At 31.0% G+C, this 22,103-nt stretch overlaps 1 protein-coding gene and 1 long non-coding RNA gene across 2 annotated transcripts; both read right to left on the reverse strand.

Moving 5' to 3' along the window:
- Window positions 1–9,391: 9,391 nt before the first annotated feature.
- LOC128042864 (uncharacterized) lies at window positions 9,392–10,370 on the reverse strand. Its single transcript, XR_008198345.1, has 2 exons — window positions 10,223–10,370; window positions 9,392–9,804 (listed from the first exon to the last, which is right to left on the reverse strand). It is a non-coding gene; the product is annotated as an uncharacterized LOC128042864 (long non-coding RNA).
- Window positions 10,371–18,081: 7,711 nt separating this feature from the next.
- On the reverse strand, window positions 18,082–18,527 carry LOC105791286 (uncharacterized). Its single transcript, XM_012619299.2, has one exon. It carries the CDS (start codon window positions 18,454–18,456, stop codon window positions 18,208–18,210), a length of 249 nt encoding a protein of 82 aa, XP_012474753.1. The 5' UTR covers window positions 18,457–18,527; the 3' UTR covers window positions 18,082–18,207.
- Between the last annotated feature and the right edge of the window lie 3,576 nt (window positions 18,528–22,103).

A 22,103-nucleotide genomic window follows, 5' to 3' on the forward strand; every position in this document is an offset into this window, starting at 1 on the left:
TTGATATCACAAGTCTACAAACCAAAATTCAAACAATTTTCTTCTCCAAACTCCGACATTGACCTTTAAATCAACTTAGACCTAAGATATGTTCTTTTACTCATTGATGGGTACCAATCCACCAAACTAATTGTCGAATCGTCACTTGGAATTTATAGTTAAAACTTAAAAAAAAAAAACTTAACAGCCTAGTATTTTAAATAAAATTTTTGAATAGTTTATTGATTTAAATAAAACTTTTGAATAGTTTAATGGCTTAAATTGAAAATTTTTAAATAACCCAATAGCGAAATTATAATTTTTAAAATTAAATAACCGAAAATAAAAAATTACCCGGTTAATGATGGAAAAACTTGGATTTGAATTCGCTTTTAAATTAGGCTTTTAGCCACCAAACTATAACATTTTCTTCATTTAAGTAGTTAACACTTTTTTGGTTAAAAATAATACCTAAATTAGCAATTTGGTGTTACTTTTTCCAAAAATATATGATATCCAAAACATTTCATTATTCTTTTTTATTGATTGATATCATATTTTGATATAAAAATATATATACTTAAATGAAAAATACGATATAATTTGAAGGAAAAGTATTCAAGCTCACGGTTTGATAAAATTTACACATATCTCTACGTTTTGGAAAATAACCATTAACCTCTTTAGGGCTTGGTAAAATCTACTAACCCTCTCTGTTATTGTTCTATTTATTTTTGTTATTTTAATTTTGATATTTGATATTTTCTATTTAAAATAATAAAATTTAATTAATTATAAAATGTATTTATTATTAAATTAAATTATAAATTGTATTATACTCTTTTAATTTTTGTTTTAGTAGTTTTTATAGTTAATATTTAAATCTTAATTTATTTATAATAACTACCGGACAATAGCCAATTTCTCAACTTTATGGGATTTTCGATAATATTTATAATATATTAGTATGGTTCAACCATGCTTCGTGTTGGGTTAATTATTTATTTGTGCCAAATTATAAAGTAAAAATCTGAAGATTAAAATATACTCTAAGTAAGATTTGTAGAACCAATCAGTGGTTGAACTAGTCAGGCCACTAGTTCATACAGTTTTGATTAAATAAATCATTAAAAATTCGTAAAAATAATTTTAAAAAATTGATTCAACTAGTACGAACTGATTCATAGGTCAACCAATCTGATGCCTCTCTCTAGACTGACATCCCACTCAATTCTCGGTCCAGTATGGTTCAAACAACCATTACTCTAAGTCTATATATACTTCATACATTTAGAATTTAGTCTTACTACCTTTATTTTCAAGAATTTAATCACTCTACTTTTTTTATTTAAAAATCTGCTTTCACATTATATATAACATGCAACATTTTAATAAAAAGTTAACGATATTAACTATTTTAATTAATTAATAATATTATATAAATAAAGAGACCAAATTATATTAGAAAATAAAGTATAAGAATTAAATATTAAATTTAAGCATAATAGAGAGACCAAAACTAAAATTTAACCATTTATTTATAATGTAAAAAAAAAAACATTTTGAACCACGTGTCTGTGTAGGAAGGACCTTCCTTTTATATAGAGTTAGGGTAAACTACATTAGCAGTCATCCAACTATTAGTAAATTGTTTTTTTTTTTGTCATCCAACTATGAAAATTTACAAAATGGTAAGTCTTTTTTAGTCACCCAAGTATCTTGGATTTTTTGGTGTTTTCATTTTTATGTTAGTCAGCTAGTGACCAAAAAAGACAATATTGAATAGTTGAGTGACCATTTTGTAACTTTTTATAGTTTTGTGACCATTTTGTAATTTTTCATAGTTAGGTGACCAAAAAAGAAATTTACTTATAATTGAGTGACTACTAGTGTAGTTTCCCATAGAGTTATATAGATATACATGTAATCCATTCAAAATGGTAACTTAACTATTCAATTTTGTCTTTTTTAATTATCTAACTATCTTGGATTTTTGGATGTTTTCATTTTTATGACCAAAAGGCAAATTTAAATAGTTGAGTAACTATTTTGTAACTTTTCATAATTTAATGACCAAAAAGAAATTTACTAATAATTAGTGACTATTTTATAAATTTTCATAATTAAATAGCCAAAAAAAGTTTTACTAATAATTGAGAAAGTGTAGCTTACCCATAGAGTTATATAAATATACATATAATCAATTCAAATTTTATTGTGACGTTGATACGTTTTCTTTTAAGATTTCTTGCATTTTCTATTTTACCATTTATCATGTAATTGAAAATTTTTATAAATAACAAATAAATGCTAGATATAATGGTAAGATATTGTATTGTCAAGAGAAGACTTGGATTCAAATTTTGGAGACAATATTATTAAAAAGTATAAATATAAACTCTAAAAGATTAATATTCATAAATCGTTTAAAATTTTAAATCAATATAAAATCTAATCCGATAAAAATTTTCAAGTGAAAAGTTTTAAAATTAGAAATTCAAATTTTAAAGGAAAAATTCAATGTAAAACCAAATCTTTTCCATGTTTATTTAATCATTCTAACTTTTATTTACAAAAAAATGATACATTCCGATATAAAATGAAATAATATAAGTGAAAGTATCATAAAACCCTTGAATTGAGTGTTTAATTATATATTTTTCTTTACTCAAAAATTAGATAAAATAATAATTAAAATTCCAAATTTAAAAATCAACGTAAGACCGAATCTTTTCCATATTTATTTTTCATAACTTCCATTTAAAATAAAAAGGTAGAATGATGCATGCCAATATAAAATGAAAATGTAGCTAAAAACATCATAAATATTTTTGTATTAAGAGTTGAATTACATTTTGTCCTCCTTATTCATACAATAGGCAAAATAATTTTGAAAATTCCAATTTTAAAAGGGAAAAAGGTAATTTAAGAGAAAACCTTTTCCATTTTTATTTACTCTAACTTCTATTTACAAAAATAAAGAAGGTAAAATGACATATTCGATATAAAATGAACCAGTGGTAGGTAAAGGTATTATAGAGACCATTATATTAGGAGCGGATTGTATTTCATTTCTTAGATTAAAAAGTGGATAAATAATTTATGTGGGTTAGATTAAAGAGTAAACTGATATTTTGTTGAAAATTTTATTGATTTATAATGTTAAAACTAACTTATCAATGTACTTTAATATGAGGTATATAGTACGTCATATATAACTATTTAATTATTCCGTCATTAATATTAATTTTTAACAATAAAAATAAATAAAACAAAAAATAGGCAATGTAGGGTTAGAATAGAAATATAAAAGATGATTATCACGAGAAGATAAAATGAGAAAATTGAAAGTGGTGGCTGCCCTGCAAAGTCCAAAGTGACGCCCATCACTCGCACTCCCTCCTGCTCCTTTTCTTTTTCCACATCTCCCACGTGTCCTTGCACATTGCTTCTATTTACACATGTTTAGATAATAATGGATTTCATTCGATTCAGTATAATATCAAAATCCATAGGGCAGTTAAAATGCTAATTCCAGCGTCCAACATGTTTGAAAAGATAATGGTGGAAATGTAAAAGGAATTACAAGTTTCACACCTACAAACTGAGGTATGGTGATTTATGTATTGGTTGTTTTAAGATATACGTAATAGATCTGGTTGGATTTTGTTTGTTTCGGCCTAGAGACAAGCTCCCCCAAATTGGGCATCAACATCTGGAAAAGATTAACCAACACCACACTCCTTCCCCCCAAAATAGCAAAATTGTATCAATAAAACAATAGATTTTCAATATGAATGTAAATCCCTCAGAAATCTAGCTCAAGGAATGATGACATATAACATCACTGCTACTATAGAAAATGTTTCTGTGCAGTGACTTCAATGTCAAAGAACTCAAATGTTTTAATTGTTTTATCCCTCCATGACTGATTTCAATTTGCAGATCATAAACAGTCACTATTGTTCTACCAATTGTGTTATCTATGAATGAATACCATCACTATTTGACTTCCCAAGATACTCCACCTCCGCAATCATACTTACCACCTTCCTATACATGTTTAAGTTTCCACACCATTCATAATAACCTCCTCAATCAGAAAAACTGACAACAAGAGCTTAAATTCAAGCATGACACAATGCTAAATTAGAAAACATGGAATCACCCCTCATATCAAACAAGAAGTTTGATAATTCATTAGTGAGTGGTGCCAAAAAAGTATACCTACTGCCCAGGGATTTAAATTGCGGTTGCGACTACGTTTTCGGTTGCATTGCATTTATCGTGGTTGCGGACATAATGGATACTATTGCGGTTACTGTGGGTATCGCGATCGTGAATTTTTTTAAAAATTCATAAACTTATTGTAAAATATAATAATTATAATTATAATTATTATCACTTTTAATGATTTTTAGAGCGTTTTCTAACACTTATGAACTTTTATTAATATGAGAACACAATTTTTATAATCATTAATTTTTCTTATATTTATTTACAAATTTTCTAAGAATTTTATATTAACTAATAACAAAGTAAAAAAAAGAAATATTAAACATTCATCATATTTAATAAGTTTGAAAGTTTTATAGATAAATAATTGAAAATTCATACATGAGAGAGATCTTCAATATTTTTAACAGATTTGAAGATGTCAAGATAACAAATCATTCTATGCTGAAAAGGAAAAGATGAATGTATAGATTCTCATTAATTATTCCTATTTCCTACCACTTATTCTCACTCTCATTCTACTTTCATATATAGTTTAACATGCTTCGATTCTTAATTATCTTTTCATAAAATATATTACATTCATTTATCTAAAGATGTATTTTAAATGTCTTAATATCATTAAAATTAAAAACATTAACAAAAGTTTTCTTTAAAAAAAATACCTTACAGATAGTGGTAGTGGTACGATTTAGTTTTCACCAATTAGTGGAATGATGAGGAGGATTAGATCCTTCACCTTCACTTTGAGAGCGTTCTTGACTTGATTCTCTTAGCCTTTGTCCAAAAATATAAAAAAAAAAAACATTTTCACCTTGGTTTTCATATAATTGATATGGAGGATATATTTGAGGAGGAAGATATATGAGAGGTGGAGGTGGGTGATACATTGGTGGTGGTGGATGCATTTGAGGCTAGTATGACACACCATAATTAGGAAATGGTGGATAATAACCATATGGTTGTGGATAACCATGTGAAGGTTGAAAATATGGAGGTTGTTCTGGTGGATAAAAACCTTAAGTGCTAATAGATGAATCACTATACCCAAGGTTACTAGAATTCAATCTCCTACCAGATGAAGAGCCTATAGAAGTATGCTTCTTGTCTTTTCCTTTTGATGGAGCTTTAGGTTCACTTCTATCTCTCCTAGGTTCAGGAAACATATTTCCATCAAATTCTGATCTATCACGGAAATGTCCACTAGTGGTACCAACCCCATATTCTCCTCTATACCGACTAGAAGACCTAATTTCACCTCTATCTCTACTATATCCATCATCATCATCAATTGAACTTAAACCACCACCATCGGGTCCATCGCCATTCTAACTTGGAGTTGCACTAGAACTTGAATGAGATAAATTTTTTTCTTGAGATTGATCAACATTCATTTCATCATCAGAGGTATCCACAAGCAACACAGCGACATTTTCACCATCTAACAACAGATTCTCTTTCTCATGAAGCCATTCTGATAGTGGATCAACATCTTCAAAGATATGAAGGCTGATAGGATTAAAACTAGCTTTTATATCATCAATGCTCATTATTTTTTGATGCATTATCTGAAGCCTCATATTATAATAGGTAAACACTAGTTTCTTAAGTTTTTTATACTTCAACATATTTCTTGCCTTGGTGTGAATATAACTAAATGTGCTCCAATTTCGTTCGCAATTTGATGCAGAAGTTATTTGACTAAGCACTTTAATTGCTAATTTTTGTAACTCAGGAACACATGTGCCGTATATTATCCACCACTCAACTACATAATATTATTTAAATTTCAAAATAACTTTGAAATGTACAATATAATTAAATAATATAAATTAGATTAAATAATTTAATTAACTATTTACCCGGATTCATTTGCTTCCAAGCTCTTTGGGCTTGTGGAGTACCGAATGTCTCATGTTTATCTCTAAATAGTAACAACTGCATAAATAAAAGATAAAGTAAAAAAAAAATTCTATTTCAAATTATGTAACTAAGTTACAAATAATAGTACTTGAATCTAACTTGATTAACCATTCTGACTTGAGTATCAAGAGAAGGTTCTAATCTTTCAATTACTGATCTTGTACCTTCTAATGTTTCTATTAGTACATTCTCAGAATGCTCCACCCCAAATTGAAATTGAGGATTGAAAAAATAACCTAAGCATAATTTATAAGAATATCATCAAATAATATTCTAAAGCTTAAAATAATAAAATATAAAAATAGTTCTTAGTTATATGAAACATTTTATCTTACCAGCTGAATGTAAACTGAAATGCATAAAATTCCATCTATTGTCAATAATATTTTCGTACTCGGTGAAATATCGACAATCTTGTTGAATTGCTCATTTAGCTCTATCAACAACCTCATAAATAAAGTCCATTGTTGGTTTTTCATCACCATCCACAAGTCTCAATTCTTTTACTAGGGGCTCGTAAACTTTTATGAGGTCGTTGGCTTTTTTCCAAAAATATTTTCCCAAAACAATTTTTTTGGCTTCATAAGCAAGCTCTGACTTTTACTGTCCCCATTTTGATTCTTTAAATTCCTATATATTCATAAGAAAATTTTAATTCACGCTTAGTGCACTTTGTGCAGAAGTGTTTTGGGATTCAAAGTTTAATTCATATGCCTAAAAATAGAATAAATTTACGGACAAGAAAGTAAAATCAGATTTCACAGAAACGAGATAAAAAGAACTAAATTTACAGAAATCAGTGTGGTCACTATTAAGTAATCTACGATGAAAATAAAAAAAATAAGGGGGTTTAATTAGTCTGAAAGAAAGAAAATAAATTTAAATAAGAGAAAATAGAATGATGTGTTGGAAAATAATTATTGAGTGATGAATGATAAATTGATACTCAAATTAAACAATTGTATCTCTTGGTTTAATATTGTATTTTTTCATACAGTTGTATCTTTTGAAAAATGTATCTCTTGGTTTAATATTGAATTTTTTCATTTATTGTCTCTATTCACTCATATCTATTAATTTTTCAACAAATCTCTTCATTCTTTTCCTCTCCTCTATATAAAGTCAAGTTAGGAGATTTCAAAAACGTATCATCAAAAAACTATCAATATTTTAAATTCCTTATAAATTCATTTCTCCTGGTAATAGAGAAAGGCAAGAGTGCTCAATTGATTATTGTTGTTGTGCTACTACTGTGATTTTTGGTTGTTGTATCCTGGGAGACAGACGTCCAACATTACTCAAAGCACCGAGGAGAGGTCGAATTTGTCTTAAGGAAACTGTTTATACAGGCCTCAACAAAATTCTTCTTCTAATTTTTAACTTTGTCCAATTACAAGTATTCTATTATGTTACTACTACTACATTGTATTGCATTATTATTTTTATTAACATATTAATACTACATATGATATCAAATTTTCTTACAATCTTAAGACAGATTAATTGTTGTAATTTTAATCTAAAGCGTACAGATTACCATCATAACTTATTTAAGATTGGTTTATACTTCTGTTTTGGATTTTAATTTATTTATAAATTCTAGTTCTTTATTCCGATTATAAAAAAATGTCTCACACGTCAAACAACTCATCCAATTTAAAGGCTGAGGCAATTGTCGTTGCTCAAGTTCAGGATGCAAGCCAAACGTTACCTGTGGCTATGAGTCACAATGAAAAGCCTGCGAAATTCACTAGAGAGAATTTTAAAACATGGCAACAGAAAATGTTGTTCTATTTGACCATGTTGAATATGACAAAATTTTTGAAGGATGATCCTTCTATTTTTAGAGAGGATGAGGAAGATGCTATTACCGCCTTCAACATTGTCGAAGCACGGAACAACTTTGATTTCCTATGTCGTAACTATATTTTGAACAGTTTATCTGATGAACTTTACGAAGTATACAGTATTAAGAAAACGACTAAGGAATTATGGGAATCGCTGGACCATAAATACAAAACTGAAGATGTTAGTGCTAATAAATTCTTAGTTAAAGTTCTTAAACTTTGTAATGGTTGATTCTAAAGCTGTTGTAAATCAGGTGCAGAAATTCCAACTAATCATTCATGGTATTCTCGTAGAAGGGATGGAGATAAGTGAATCCCTTTAGGTGGCAACCATTATTGAAAAACTTCCCCCTGTTTGGAATGACTTCAAGAACTATCTTAAGCATAAGAGAAAAGAAATGACGGTGGAAGATCTGATTGTCAGACTTCGAATTGAAGAAGACAATCGAGGTGCGACTAAAAGGCTAAAAAAAGCAACCAATCCTAACATTACCAAAGTAAACGTAGTGGAAGTCAATGAGGACTCCAAGAAAAGAAAACATTCTCAGACTGGGTCTAGACTAGGACTAAAAGGCGGTGTTTTCAAGAAACCAAAATTCTAAGGAAAATGCTTTAATTGTAATAAGATGGGGCACAAGTCATCTGGTTGTAGGCTTCTAAAGAGGGTCAGAACAAACGAGGCCAACGCTGTGGAAAATATTTCTAAAGAAGTATCTGATCTTAACCTTTATGTTGTGATTTCTAAAGTCAACTTGGTTGATTTAAATCAAGAGAATGGTGGCTTGATACTGGTGCCACACATCATATTTGCTGTGACAAGGACTCTTTTGTTGAGTTGGTTCCTTGTGAGAAATGGGAGAAACTCTATATGGGCAATGCCACAACTTCCAAGATTAAGGGGAAAGGCACTGTAATTTTGAAGTTTTGGCAAATAGTTGAAACTTTAAAATGTGTCGTATGTGCTCGACATATGCAAGAATCTTATCTCTGGGACCCTCCTAAGTATGCATAGCTTTAAGATGATATTTGAATCCCAAAAGTCAGTTTTGTCAAAAGGGGGAACATTTGTGAGAAGGGGAAATGTATTAAATGATATGTGGAAACTCAATGCTATATCTGTAAAAGCTAATAGTATGAATAAGAATAATGATTCTTCTTTTGTTTATATGTTTGAGTTATTTGATTTATGGAACGGTTGACTCGGACATGTTAATTCTAATACTTTACATAGACTAATTAACTTAGAGCACATTCCTTTATTTCACATTAATCATAATCATAAATGTGAAACATATGTTGAGGCAAAACTAACAAGGCCTTCTTTTCAATCTATTGAAAGAAATACTGAATCACTTGATCTAATACATAGTGATATTTGTGACTTAAATTTTTTCAAACTAGAGGAGTGAATAAATATTTTATTACATTCATTGATGATAGCACAAAATATTGCTATGTATATTTGCTTAAAAACAAAGATAAAACTGTAGAGAAATTTGTTCTCTATAAGTAGTGTAATAGCCTAAATTTGCCCGGCCCACATACATTTCAAAAATAAATAAATAAATAAATAAGGTCCAAATGTCCATTACATTGACCCAATTTAAAAAAACCCGAAATTACATACCCAAAGTCCAATTAACAAAAACCCAATACCTAAAGCCTGACACGGCCCAACCTAGCCCAAAACATTCCCTAAACACAAACCCTAGCAGCAATGGCTCACAGCGCAGCAGCAGCAGCACCTCTCAGCCTTCCCTCGCATGTGCGCCGCCGCCATGTGCCACGCCTCCACGTCCACTGCTCCGTACGGCCGTACCTGCAACAAACAGAGGCAGACAAAACAACAACAGCAAGAAAATACAGGGATAGGAGATTTTTTCTGTAATTTTCTATTTTATTTTTCTGTCGTTTCTCGGCTATAAGGCCATCTTCAAGAATTTGTAAACGGGGAATATCAACACAGACGCGCATATTGTATAGAAAAAAAATATTCAAAGAAATAAAAAAAAAACAGAGGTTTCGAAAAGTGATCGGAGTTTTTCTTCTGACTATTCCTTTTTCAATTTTTTTAATGTTTAGATTGCTGTTTTAAAAAAGGGGAAAACCATTTCAAAAGGAAAGGAATGAAAATATCGCAGTGAGTTTTAGGTTTTTTCTTCTTTCGATTTCACTATTTCCCTTTTATTATTTTATTGTTTATTCGTCAAAAAATGATTTAGAAGACAGAAGATTACCTGAAATACTAAGTCTCCGCTTGCTCCGTCGTGATCGGAACCCTGGGGAGGTTCGCGAAGCCTCAAAACAACCCGAATGTCCGAGCGGCGCATGCAGGAGGAGATGGTTTAGGTTTTTTTAGTTTGATTTGTGAATGGAGACGGCGGGGTAGCATTTAGGTTTTTTTTGAGGTTTTATAATAGTTTTAAAACGACACCGTTTAGAGTCTGTCACAGTGACTCCAAAACGACACCGTTTAGTGGCCATACTCGATGACCCGACCCGAGCGTGGCCAGACCCGCGCGTTTTGGTCTTGGAGGGGACATTTGCGCCATCAGCCCTTCTGATTTGTTTCGGGGGTTTAAATCTGATCTTTCTTAATTTTTTAAATCGGCCCTGAATGTTTGATGTGGTTTCATTTTAACCAGCGCAAAAACGTAGCGTTTTGGAGGGCTGGGAGTATTTCCGGATTAACCCTCTATGTTATTCGTGCTTTGTATTTTGATCCTTACCTTCTTATTTATTTCGGATTTACCCCTAAAATTTTTTTAATTCAAAATTAGCCCATTGTTTTATTAATTAGTTTAATATTAATTTATTATTATTATTTGTTATTGATATTAGCATTATTATTATATTTGGTTACATAGTCGGTTACCCTTTTTTCTTATATATATATATACGTTACTTTATTATGCATTATTATTTTAAATTTTTGTGTTTTATTATTATCATATATTATTTTTCTAACTTTATGATGAATTATTTTCTTAAATCTAATATAATATATTTTTAACTTTTATTTTGTAATATGCTTTTAAAACCCTATTTTATATATTTTGTTGATTTCAAATTCTTTATATATATATATATTATTACGTATGTATTATCATCTTTATTATTATCATTATTATTTTTCTTCTCATATATTACTTATTTAAATTAGTATATGTATATAACTTTAAGTATTTTTATATAATATTTATCTTTAAATTTATTGGGACACTATTATTTTATGAAGTACTTGTGTTTAATTGTATTTTATTTATTTCAAACTTTCATGTATATATGTATATTACTTATTTTAAGCTTATTTTAATATATGATTTCCCTCTTTCGTGTTTCTTAAGTTAGTTAAAAAAAAGGGCTCGTACGGTTTCATGTGTGTTAATTTATTTGGTGCTCTGATTGATTTTATATTCATTAGCCTTTGAATGTTAATATAATGTGTAATATAAGATGGTTGCCCTTATGTATGTAGTATTGCTTATACGCATTCTATTGGTTCTTTGTTGTTCATTAGCTTACACTTAGCTTACGAATTTTTCTTTCGCGATACATATTGTCATCTTATTGCGTTTTATTAAAATGACTATATACTATTTTAAGCATCAAAATTGATTTATCTACAAAATAACGCAATATTCGAAATTTGGAATCCTCGAGAGAATTGAGCCCTAATGTATTGAGTTCCAATTTTTCTCGTTGAATCTAAATAATCGAAAACTTTCTTTAATCAAAATTCATAAATTAAAACTCATTCTCGGGAATTCGATACGTCGTGTCTTAACGTATTGGATGTGACATGTCATTTCCTCGAAATGAAGATTTAAAAAATAATAAGGGCAATATTCAATGCTCGAAATTTTGAAAAAACGTACCCTAACGTATTGGGTTTCGAATTTTCATCTGACTTAAAGCAATTGAATATCCTTTTTAAATTTTACCACACAAGTTTTGAAAATCAAAAGACAAACTTATTCTCGAGCACTAAAAATGTCGTGCCCTAATGTATTGGGTGTGTCATTTTATTACTCTGAGACAAGGAGGTCTTAGGTATCTGCATCGATTTATCCAAGCATCTTTTATAATATTAACATTAATAAAAAGGGAAGGATCGTATTTTAAAATCTTTTCGAATTCTCGACACTAAGACATAAAACAATCAATTCGGTACCAATTTTAGGTGTTACGAGGGTGTTAACCCTTCCTCGTGCGTAACCGACTCCCGAACCTATTTTCTCAAAATTCGCAGACCTAAAATTATTTTCAATGTAATCTGATCACACCTCAATAAAAGATCGGTGGCGACTCCCATTTCTATTTTTAAAGTCGATCCCCATTTTTTCAAACCTTAAAAATGGTTTCGACAAGTAGGAAGTTGAAACCCAACTTAAAAAAAAAATTAGGAGGGTGAGAAGTGACTGTGGTGGTGAATATGTTGAACCATTTGGTAAATTTTATGCACAATATGGTATTATTCATGAAGTGACATCACTATACTCTCCTCAATTCAATGGAGTAGCAGAGCGTAAAAATCGAACCCTAAAGGAAATGATGAACGCAATGCTTGGAAGTTTTAGGTTGTCACAAAACATGTAGGGGGAAGCTGTTTTATCGGTAAATTACCTTTTAAATAAAGTGCCCCGTAAGAAAAAGAAGAAAACACCATATGAGTTATGGAAGGGCAGGAAACCTTCCTACAATTACTTGAAAGTGTGAGGGTGTCTTGCAAAGATAATGGTTCCTTTGCCGAAGCAAATGAAAATATGTTCTAAAACGGTAGATTGTATTTTCATTGGTTATGCACGCCACAACAATGCATATCGGCTTCTTGTACATGAATCAAAGAATCTTGAAATTCACAAGAATATGATATTAGAATCTAAAAATATCTCATTCTTTGAAAATATATTCCCTTGTAAGACTAGGGAAGATGGGTCAAGTTCAACAAAATGAACTTCAGAAACTATTGATAGTCAATAATTTCAACAAGAAGTTGAAGTCAAGGCAGAACTAAGAAGAAGTAAAAGGGCAAGAGTGGAAAAGTCCTTTGGATCAGATTTTCTAACCTATATGCTAGATACTGAACCTCAAACTTATAGTGAAGTTATATGCTTATTTGAAAGCATTTTTTGGAAAGATGTTATCAAGAGTGAAATTGATTCCATCATGAAAAATCATACGTGGGAATTAGTGGATTTACCTCAGGGAATTAAACCACTAAATTCTAAATGAATTTTCAAACAAAAAATGAAAATAGATGGAACAATTGATAAGTACAATGCCAGATTGGTTATAAAAGGTTATAAATAAAAGAAAGGCATTGATTACTTTGATACATTTTCTCCTGTATCAAGAATAACTTCTATAAGGATGATACCTGCTATTGCCGCTTTGCAGAATCTAGAAGTTCGTCAAATGGATGTTAAAACAACTTTTCTTAATAGATATCTTGATGAAGAGATTTACATGGAACAACCTGAGGGTCATGTAGCTCTAGGGCAAGAAAGAAAAGTCTATAGATTGGTAAAATCTTTGTTTGGACTTAAGCAAGCACCAAAGCAGTGGCATGAAAAGTTTGACAGTGTCATGATATCAAATGGATTTAAAATTAATGAGTGTGACAAATGTGTGTATTTCAAAACCACTGTTGATGGATATGTAATTATGACATACTCATTGTCGGAAGTAACAATGAAATGATAAAACGCACCAAAAATTTGTTAAATTCAAGATTTGACAAGAAAGATATGGGACTTCGGACAAGTGGTTTGCAATATGTAATTAATGCACGAATTAATTGCAACAACAACTCTAATTCACTCCTAATGTTTCCAAATGACTCCTAAGTTGTTAGAAGGCATAAATACAAGTCAATAACTCCACATTGAAGACAAGAAACAATCTTGTAAAGTCAATTGCACAAAATTTCATTCTTTTCATTAATATTCTCTTTGTTCTTCATACACACACTTGAGTAACCATATTTCTTATTCTTTTGAAGTGTCGTATTTTTAGTGAGCTTTATCATTATAATATCTTCCATTAAGTGATGTCTTTAATCCTTATTCTTATATCTCATCTTTGTAAGGAATTGCTTAATATTTTTGGGTAAAAAATCTTAAAGGAAGTGGCTCTATCTTGCCTAGTGAAAAGGTAGTGTTTTGTAAAGGTTAAACCTTGTCATTGAAATGTTCAAATATAGTGAATTTGTGAAATTCTTAATAATGGTAATTTAAGGTAATGAAAATAGGCAATTAGGGTCAGAGCACTATAAATTCTTGAGGCTCCTTTGTTTGCCATATTTCTTTAAAGTTTTCAAAACACCAATTCATCACCCTCTTGGTTATTATTGAGCTTAACAATTAACTTCAAAATAATAATAACTTGATATTTTATAAAAAAATTAAAAACATATAAACTTACTAACATATACATCTAGAATGAATCGGATAAATGGCTATTCAGATTCAAATATATCTAGACAACCATATGTCCAGAGTCATTCTTGATGTGAGAAAAAAAAATATTTTTAAATAATTTTTAATTTTTTTTTAGTTTATGTTTGCCATGTGGCAATAGAGGCTGTTACGTGTCACCAATGAGTTGATTATTAGTACCACGTCAACACAAATTAGTGTAAAGATACTAACTTGGATAACAAAATATAAGTTTAAGTATCAATTACCAAATAAATACTTGACACAAATTCATGACAAATTATATATTAATAAAAGAATAAAAGTTAAAGTAGTAAGCGGATAGGACAAAGAACTAGATATGCTAATAACAAGAAGCTTACAAATGTTGGAAAATATGGACATCAAATATATAATAAAAGTAATTACATGTTATTATTTACTATCATAAAAAGGTTAGCCCACATTAAAAGTGATCTAATTTGGTTAAGTTTTATTGGGCTTTAGTTATTAATGAAGTATGGGTTAAATATGTGTAAATACTCTAGTAATTAAGTTTTAATTGATGATGGACTAATTAGAAATTAGAGTTAATGTGTAAAAGTTATATATATTAGGTTAGGGTCCCTAAATTATACATAACATTACTTTTCTAATATCACATCTTTAGAAAAGATAAAGTCATCTTCTCTAGATTATTTGTGTGCTAATTTGAAAAATCAAAACACCAAGATCCGTAAATTTCAAAATATTGATAAAATTTAGGTACGCTTCCATATCTAATTTTATTTTTAATTTATTCTTGATAATTTTACATAATAAATTTTAATTTATAATTTTAAGTTTAAATCTGAAATGATATTTATATGTACAAGTTGCAGAGCATAGCGATCCTAGATTCCCTTCTGTCACTTCAATCTGAATTTTCATGGAAAATTTAGCCGTATATTTCTTCAAGCCTGTGATGATTATCCCTCCCTCGTACCTCATACCTCATGGGCTTCCCAATACACTCAGCCGCATGCTTATTTGTACGATAAATTATATAAATAATTATATAATTATTAGCTTTAAAATTTTTTAGTGACTAATATTATTGAATTTTAATATAGAGGTCGCTTTAATAGAGGTGATTATGAGCTAGGTCGGGCTGGATTCAGGCTGGGTTTAAATAAAAATTTAGGCCCGTTTTTTAGGCCCAGTTCGAAATATGGGCCTAAAAAATTGTCCAAGCCTGGCCCGAAAAAAATTGTTAAGCCCGAGCTCGGTCCGGCCCGACTCATATTAAATTTTACAACACCAAAAAATTATATATTTAATATATATATTTGATTAAAAAATATATTTGATTAAAAATTTAAAATATATATATTTAATATATAATTCGGGCCTGGTAGGGCCCGGGCCAAAAAAATTTTACCCGAAGCCCGGCCCATTTTATAAACGGGCCTCGTTTTTTTGCCCAAACTCATATTTCGGGCCTATATTTTTACCAGAACCCTCCCATTTTTCTGACGAGACGTCGGGCCAGGCTGGGTAGCCCAACCCATGATCACCTTTAGTCCTTTATTCGTTAAATTATTATATTGTGATATACTTATTTTTTATTATATAATAATAAAATTAGTCTTATAATATTTATAAATTCTAATAATTTGGTCTTAATTTTAAAAAATTCAATAAATTTAACTTTCAATTTTACACATTATGTCAATAATTATTAAAGTTCAAAATTTAAAATTAAAAATTTTAAAAATAAAAATTATTTAAAATCTATTTTTATAAAAATACATAAAATATTTATAAATAAATAATAAATGAATATATATTCTTTTCTCATTTTCTAACATGTTATTTATTAATTAAAGTAATAATTTTATAATAAAACAATTTAAAGAGAAAAAATCATGAAGAAGTTTCAAGTAGCTTTTCTTTTTTCTTTTCAATATTAACTATTACCATATTCAAGTTTGATAAAAAATTATAACCCGAGGTCGAAAAGGGTAAGGATTGATATTTTCAAGTCATTGCTTAAAATGAGTTTTTTGCATTTGAGATTATGCTTGTGGGCATACATGATTGAGGGTCATATAGGTTGAAATGATATCTTGGAAATCCATTAGGTGGAAGGTTATGTTTGTAACTCCACAATCAATTCTTAATTCGTTGGCACAACGATAAAAGATGTAAAAATCGAAGGATTTGAAGTAAAGATTATTAGTACCGATGGTTGTGGGTAAAGTTGATGTCTAGTGCATGGTAAGTTTGACAATGACTAAAGAACGAGGTTAGATATATAATAAATAAATTATTATATATAAAATAAAACTAAAAAAAAGAGAGAAAAGTTTGAATCTAATTTATATCTTAATTGTAGGGTTTTTTAAAAAATATTTTATTTTAGAAATTATTATTTTAATAAACAGTTTTCTTTAGAGGTGCTCATGGGCCGGGCGGCCCGGCCTGGCCCGACGGCCTGCCCGAAATATGGGAGGGTTTGGGTAAAAATATAGGCCCGAAATATGGGCTTGGGCAAAAAAACGAGGCCCATTTAGAAAACGGGCCGAGCATCGGGCACCACTTTTTTGGCCCGAACCCGGCCCGACCCGGCCCGATATAATAAATATATTTATTTTTTTAATTTTTTTTAAATTTAAAATATTTTTAAAATACTTTTTATAATTTTTATAATTTTAAAATATTTTTAAAATACTTTTTTTAATTTTTAAAATAAATTTTTGGTATTTATTAAAAAATGGGCCGGGTCGGGCCCGGACTTATGATTCTTTTCCCGGGCCAGGCCTGGGCAAAATTTCAGGCCCATATTTCGGGCCGGGCCGGGCCCAGCCCTAGGACCCGGGCTAGAATTTTTTATGGGCCCGGCCCGACCCATGAGCACCTCTAGTTTTCATGTAAAAAAATGAGTATTTATTTATTTATTTATAATTTTGTATATATTTTTAAAATAGAAGTTTTATCGAAAAATAAAATTTTAAATACATTTTATTTGTAAAGTTCTAAAATTTTAACTTTTAATTTTAAAATTCAAGATTAATTTGACATAAGTTATAAGCAAAGAATTAAATTTGTTGAATTTTTCAGGATTAAAACTAAATTGTTAGAATTTATAAATATCATAGAGCTAAATTTATTATTATTATTTTGATAATGAAAACTAAATTTATTATTATATTGAATGACTAAAATATTAAATTTCTGATAATATTAATGAAAAATATTTTAAAATTAAATGACAAAAGTAAAAATACTGGTGATTATTTATATAATTTACTGCAGCATAACCGACTTCTGATCAGCTGAGCACCCTGGGAGTCTCCAACCCAGTGACTCACTGCCCCCTTATCACGAGGAAAAAGGCAGATCCATTCTTCCTATCTCAACCATTAAAATATCCCTCCAATTCTCTCAGACCGAATCTACCACTACACGAATCAAAAGCTTGTATCAACAAAAATACTTATTTCCAGAACTCATATAATGCCCAAGTTTGCACGAACAAGCTGTTGAACCTTTCTCCAAAATCCTTATTCGCTACTATTTGAACCCAAACATGGTCAATTGCTTCCATCAAACTAAAGCTGACCAAAAATTTTAAAGAATTTTGTAAAAACTCTCTCTGCTGGGAATTTAAACCATAAAGCTAGAAAGAAAGGCGATTTCAAATAAAGAATTTCAATTAATCCCAAATTTTTACATATGCAGTAAGAATTTCTAGCTTCTGCTATTAAAAAGAAAAAAGAATCAATCTTGTTGAATAACTTCAAACTCATGAAGGAAAGAATCTAGTAGGAAACAAGGGTCTCAAAGCAGTGAAGGCCGTCGAGCTCAGGAGCGAAACGGGGAGCCCTCTGTTGCTTCTTCTCAACGTTTCCTTGTTGCTTTTTCTTCATGTCTTCTTCTGTTGTCACCTTAACTCTGCCACTAAACAACCTAACACCATCTTTATTAGTTGTAGAAGCAAAGGAATACCTGACTGCCTGTCCCAACAACTCACCCCACAGAGCATCAAAGGAACTAAAGATTGAGTTCATGATGATGATAATTGCTAACTACCTGGAAGAGCGTTTTCGTTTTGGTTGCTGCTGGCTGGGAGAACAAAGGGCAGGGGTATATATAGGGGGGGGGGGGGGAATGGGCAGTCTTTGATTCGGGGAAGATCGATTGTCCTTGACTTGCCTTCCAAGTTGTTTCACTTGCTTTTCCTTGGTAGTGTAGAATTAGGAGATTGTGACTTTCGGGGTAACCTACAATACATACAAGACTCGGTTCAAAAACGTGTAAGCCGGGTCTTAGTGGGACCCGGGAATCTCTGCTAACCCCAACTAAATTCTAACGAAATCAGAGCCGTCCATACGTTTACGGTCAATGCTGGAGGGAGTCTTGTGTATTTAGACCCGACAACTCCACGTTCCTGCATTCCTACTGCCGCCCCCGCATAGTGAATGGAGAAGGGTAAATAAGTAAATAGACGTCGGGGTCCGTGATTGCTTGGGAGTTGCGTTAGGAAGGTTCCAGATTTGCCTTCAATGATATGAATGGAGAGGTTCAGTGAACCTGGCGGCCAATTGGCAAACACTCTCCAATTGGCCAACTTGTATCAAATTTCAATGTTTTATATATCACGAAGTATCACACTTGAGAGGTTCACTATTTTTTTTAAAAATTTTAAACCATTATTTAGTAATAGAGCGTTAGAAAATTTTGTCTAGAATTTGTTCCAAACTTGTATAATTACATGAATGTCTTTATTGCTTGAAAGTGTGGTTTTTTTCTTTTCCATTTTTTCCTTTTTATTTTGTAATTAATATAAACATAATTTTTATAATATAATTAATATAAATACAATACAATGTAACTAATGTAAAAATGATTTGTCATAACTCTGGCATCGTCCCTCCTAGTGCAGACTCACATTGTCTTACCTAAAATATAATACACACAAGATAAGCTCATAAGAACTTAGTGAGGGAAACATCTTTTACCTGAGTAATACTTGCACATTGTAACTGATGAGTCATATCATTTTAACCTTTAACTTTGTCACTAACGAGTACTTCCTCTAATTCTATTCAATTTATTATTTTCAATCGAGTCACCATCTTATATAATACTTTACCGTGTGAACCATAGAGACATTATACCTTGCTGGTTTTACTGACTATACTTAAGAACCAAACTAATTACGCCAATCAACTTACTACAAAATCCACCACAAAGAACATTTCTTTAGGGTATGCCGCGAAAGCCATTCCTTCAGAGTGCGCCACAGAGGCGTTTCTTTCAGTTTATCACCACAAAAGGCTATCCTTTCATAATTTGTCACAAATGTTATTCTTTCATAATTCACCACAAAGGCTATTCTTTCATAATTTACCACAAAGGCTATCCTTTACTGTTGTGTTTACGATATGGATTTGCCTAAACTCATAGTACGTAAGGTTTGCCTATCATCATCCAGGGACATGCAAAGAACCCATTGGGTAATTACCATCCTTTAATTCCTTTTAGAGGGTGTCATGGCCATGAGATTTTCCTTCAGAGGTTCATATCAGTGTTCGTGTTTTTAGTCCCGATTGACCCTTTTAGACTCTACCACGGTGAATAGATACAAACTCACTTGACAGGCTCTTCATGCATTGTCATCATTTAAGACTTAACGATTTAATTCACTAACATACACCTAAACTAACACTTAACTCATAGCACACAATTTAGGCATAAACATACAGCCATACTTTGACATCAGTACTCATACACCATCCATTTCACATTTATGTATACAAAACTCAGCATAACAATTACCCATGCACCAAACATCATGCATTCAGACTTATCTAATCATTTTGTCAAATGCACAAACAACCTTCATCACCAATCATCTATATACCTCAATTAGATTACCATATCATAACTCAAAACACATTTACCTAGAAGAATTATAGACGTTCGTCTTAAGGATTCGCTTGGAAAGTTTATATCTTTCAGCACTCAGACTATACTTGCATACTCATCAATCTACTTTTAAGTCATGAAAGTTTCGTATATACTATCCTTGCTCTTGTATCATTTTTCCTATGTTTTACTCGTCCACTAAACACTCTAGGTCTATCATTGTTCAGTAAATCTTACGCATGCAATTCACAAATAGGAGCCAGAGTAGAGACTCACCTGACAGCCACTTACAGTAGTTTGCGCTAGATCCAAGCATCTGACTTGAAACCAGCAACCATCAATGCTCAAAGAACATAAAAGCATTATTAAAACCCATTCATATACATTTTACCATCTTCTCAAACATTGACAACCCCAATACAAAGCCCATTTTTCCTTTAATCTGACTATTCACCAAAGTTAATAGACTTACTCTTTAGGATTCCACATGCATAACTGAAATACTTACCCAGGATATGATGAAATCTCCTACTTCAGATCTGATATTTAGTTCCAGCTCAAAGATAACAAATTGTATTCAACTTCTAGAGGAAGCCTACAACAACATCCTAATAAGAGGAAAAAGAAAAACTCATTTTCTCAGTCTCATTTAACTAATATATATTTATAGATAAGACTTATGTTCCTATAGTGAAACTTGACACATGTCACGCTTTTTCAAAAATATCTTCATTAATGGTCTATAGCTGTAAATGCGATTATAAATAAGATTCCTGTAATGGCCCAATATTGCCCGGCCCATACACAAATAAATACCAAATAAAATAGCCCAAAACTGAATCGGCCCAATGCAAAAGCTGAAACCCTAGCAGCTCCCAATAGCCGTTCTCCCTCACACGCCTGTTTTCATGCATGCACCATCGCCACTCATGAGCCTATGTGACACGTCTGCGCCTTCGTACACCTGCAACGAATGCACACAAACAAGCAACAGAGCACAAGCAAACAAAAATACGGGCAGAAATCGAGAGCAAATCAGAGAAAGAGAGAAAATAAGAAAAAGAGAGGATTTTTTTATTTTTCTTTTGATTTTTCTGTAATTCGAGTTATAAAGAACCCAATACAAACGTTGTAAAGGGAGTTTTTTACGCACAAAAAAAAGAAGACATACTGAATACAAAAAGAACACGAAAGGTCTTCTTTTTTCCATTTTTTTCTGTTTTCTGATTCTTTTTCTTTCTTTTTGTTTACCATTAGATTATACGAGCAGATAGATAAAGTAAAAGAGCAGAGAGGACGAGGGGTACCTTGTCGTCAGAGCCGCGGGGAATCCGAATCGTCCGAACGGTGCAGAGGGGAGAGCATTCGGGCTCTCTGTTTCTCTTTATGTTTCTTTTGTTTTTCTTTTTTTCGTTTAAAAAATGACATGGAGGCTATCAGATTAGGGTTTTATTTTTGGCCCTTATCTGATTTATGAAACGACGCGGTTTGGAGTCTGATCAGTGGCTCCAAAACGGCGCCATATTGAGCTCGACCCGCGTGTGTGACCCGACCCGGAGAGGATCCGCGCATTCCGACCTTTTGGTTTATTTGCGTTGAGGGTCCCTTTATGTTTGCTCAGTTTCAATCGGTTTCCTTTCCATTTTTTCTTGATTTGTATCGCGAGTTTAACCTTATTTTCATTTAGATCCATGGTTAGACGATGTCGTTTACACTGGTGGGGAATTAAATTTCTAGATCTGTGCGTCTAATTGCTACATTGGTCCCTTTGTTTTCAAATAAGTTT

This window comes from Gossypium raimondii, chromosome 8, assembly GCF_025698545.1.
Source record: "Gossypium raimondii isolate GPD5lz chromosome 8, ASM2569854v1, whole genome shotgun sequence".
NCBI lineage: Eukaryota > Viridiplantae > Streptophyta > Magnoliopsida > Malvales > Malvaceae > Gossypium > Gossypium raimondii.

Coding starts and splice junctions, on each gene's coding strand:
- LOC105791286 (XM_012619299.2), bottom strand. CDS start 18,456: ATGAACTCAATCTTTAGTTCCTTTGATGCTCTGTGGGGTGAGTTGTTG.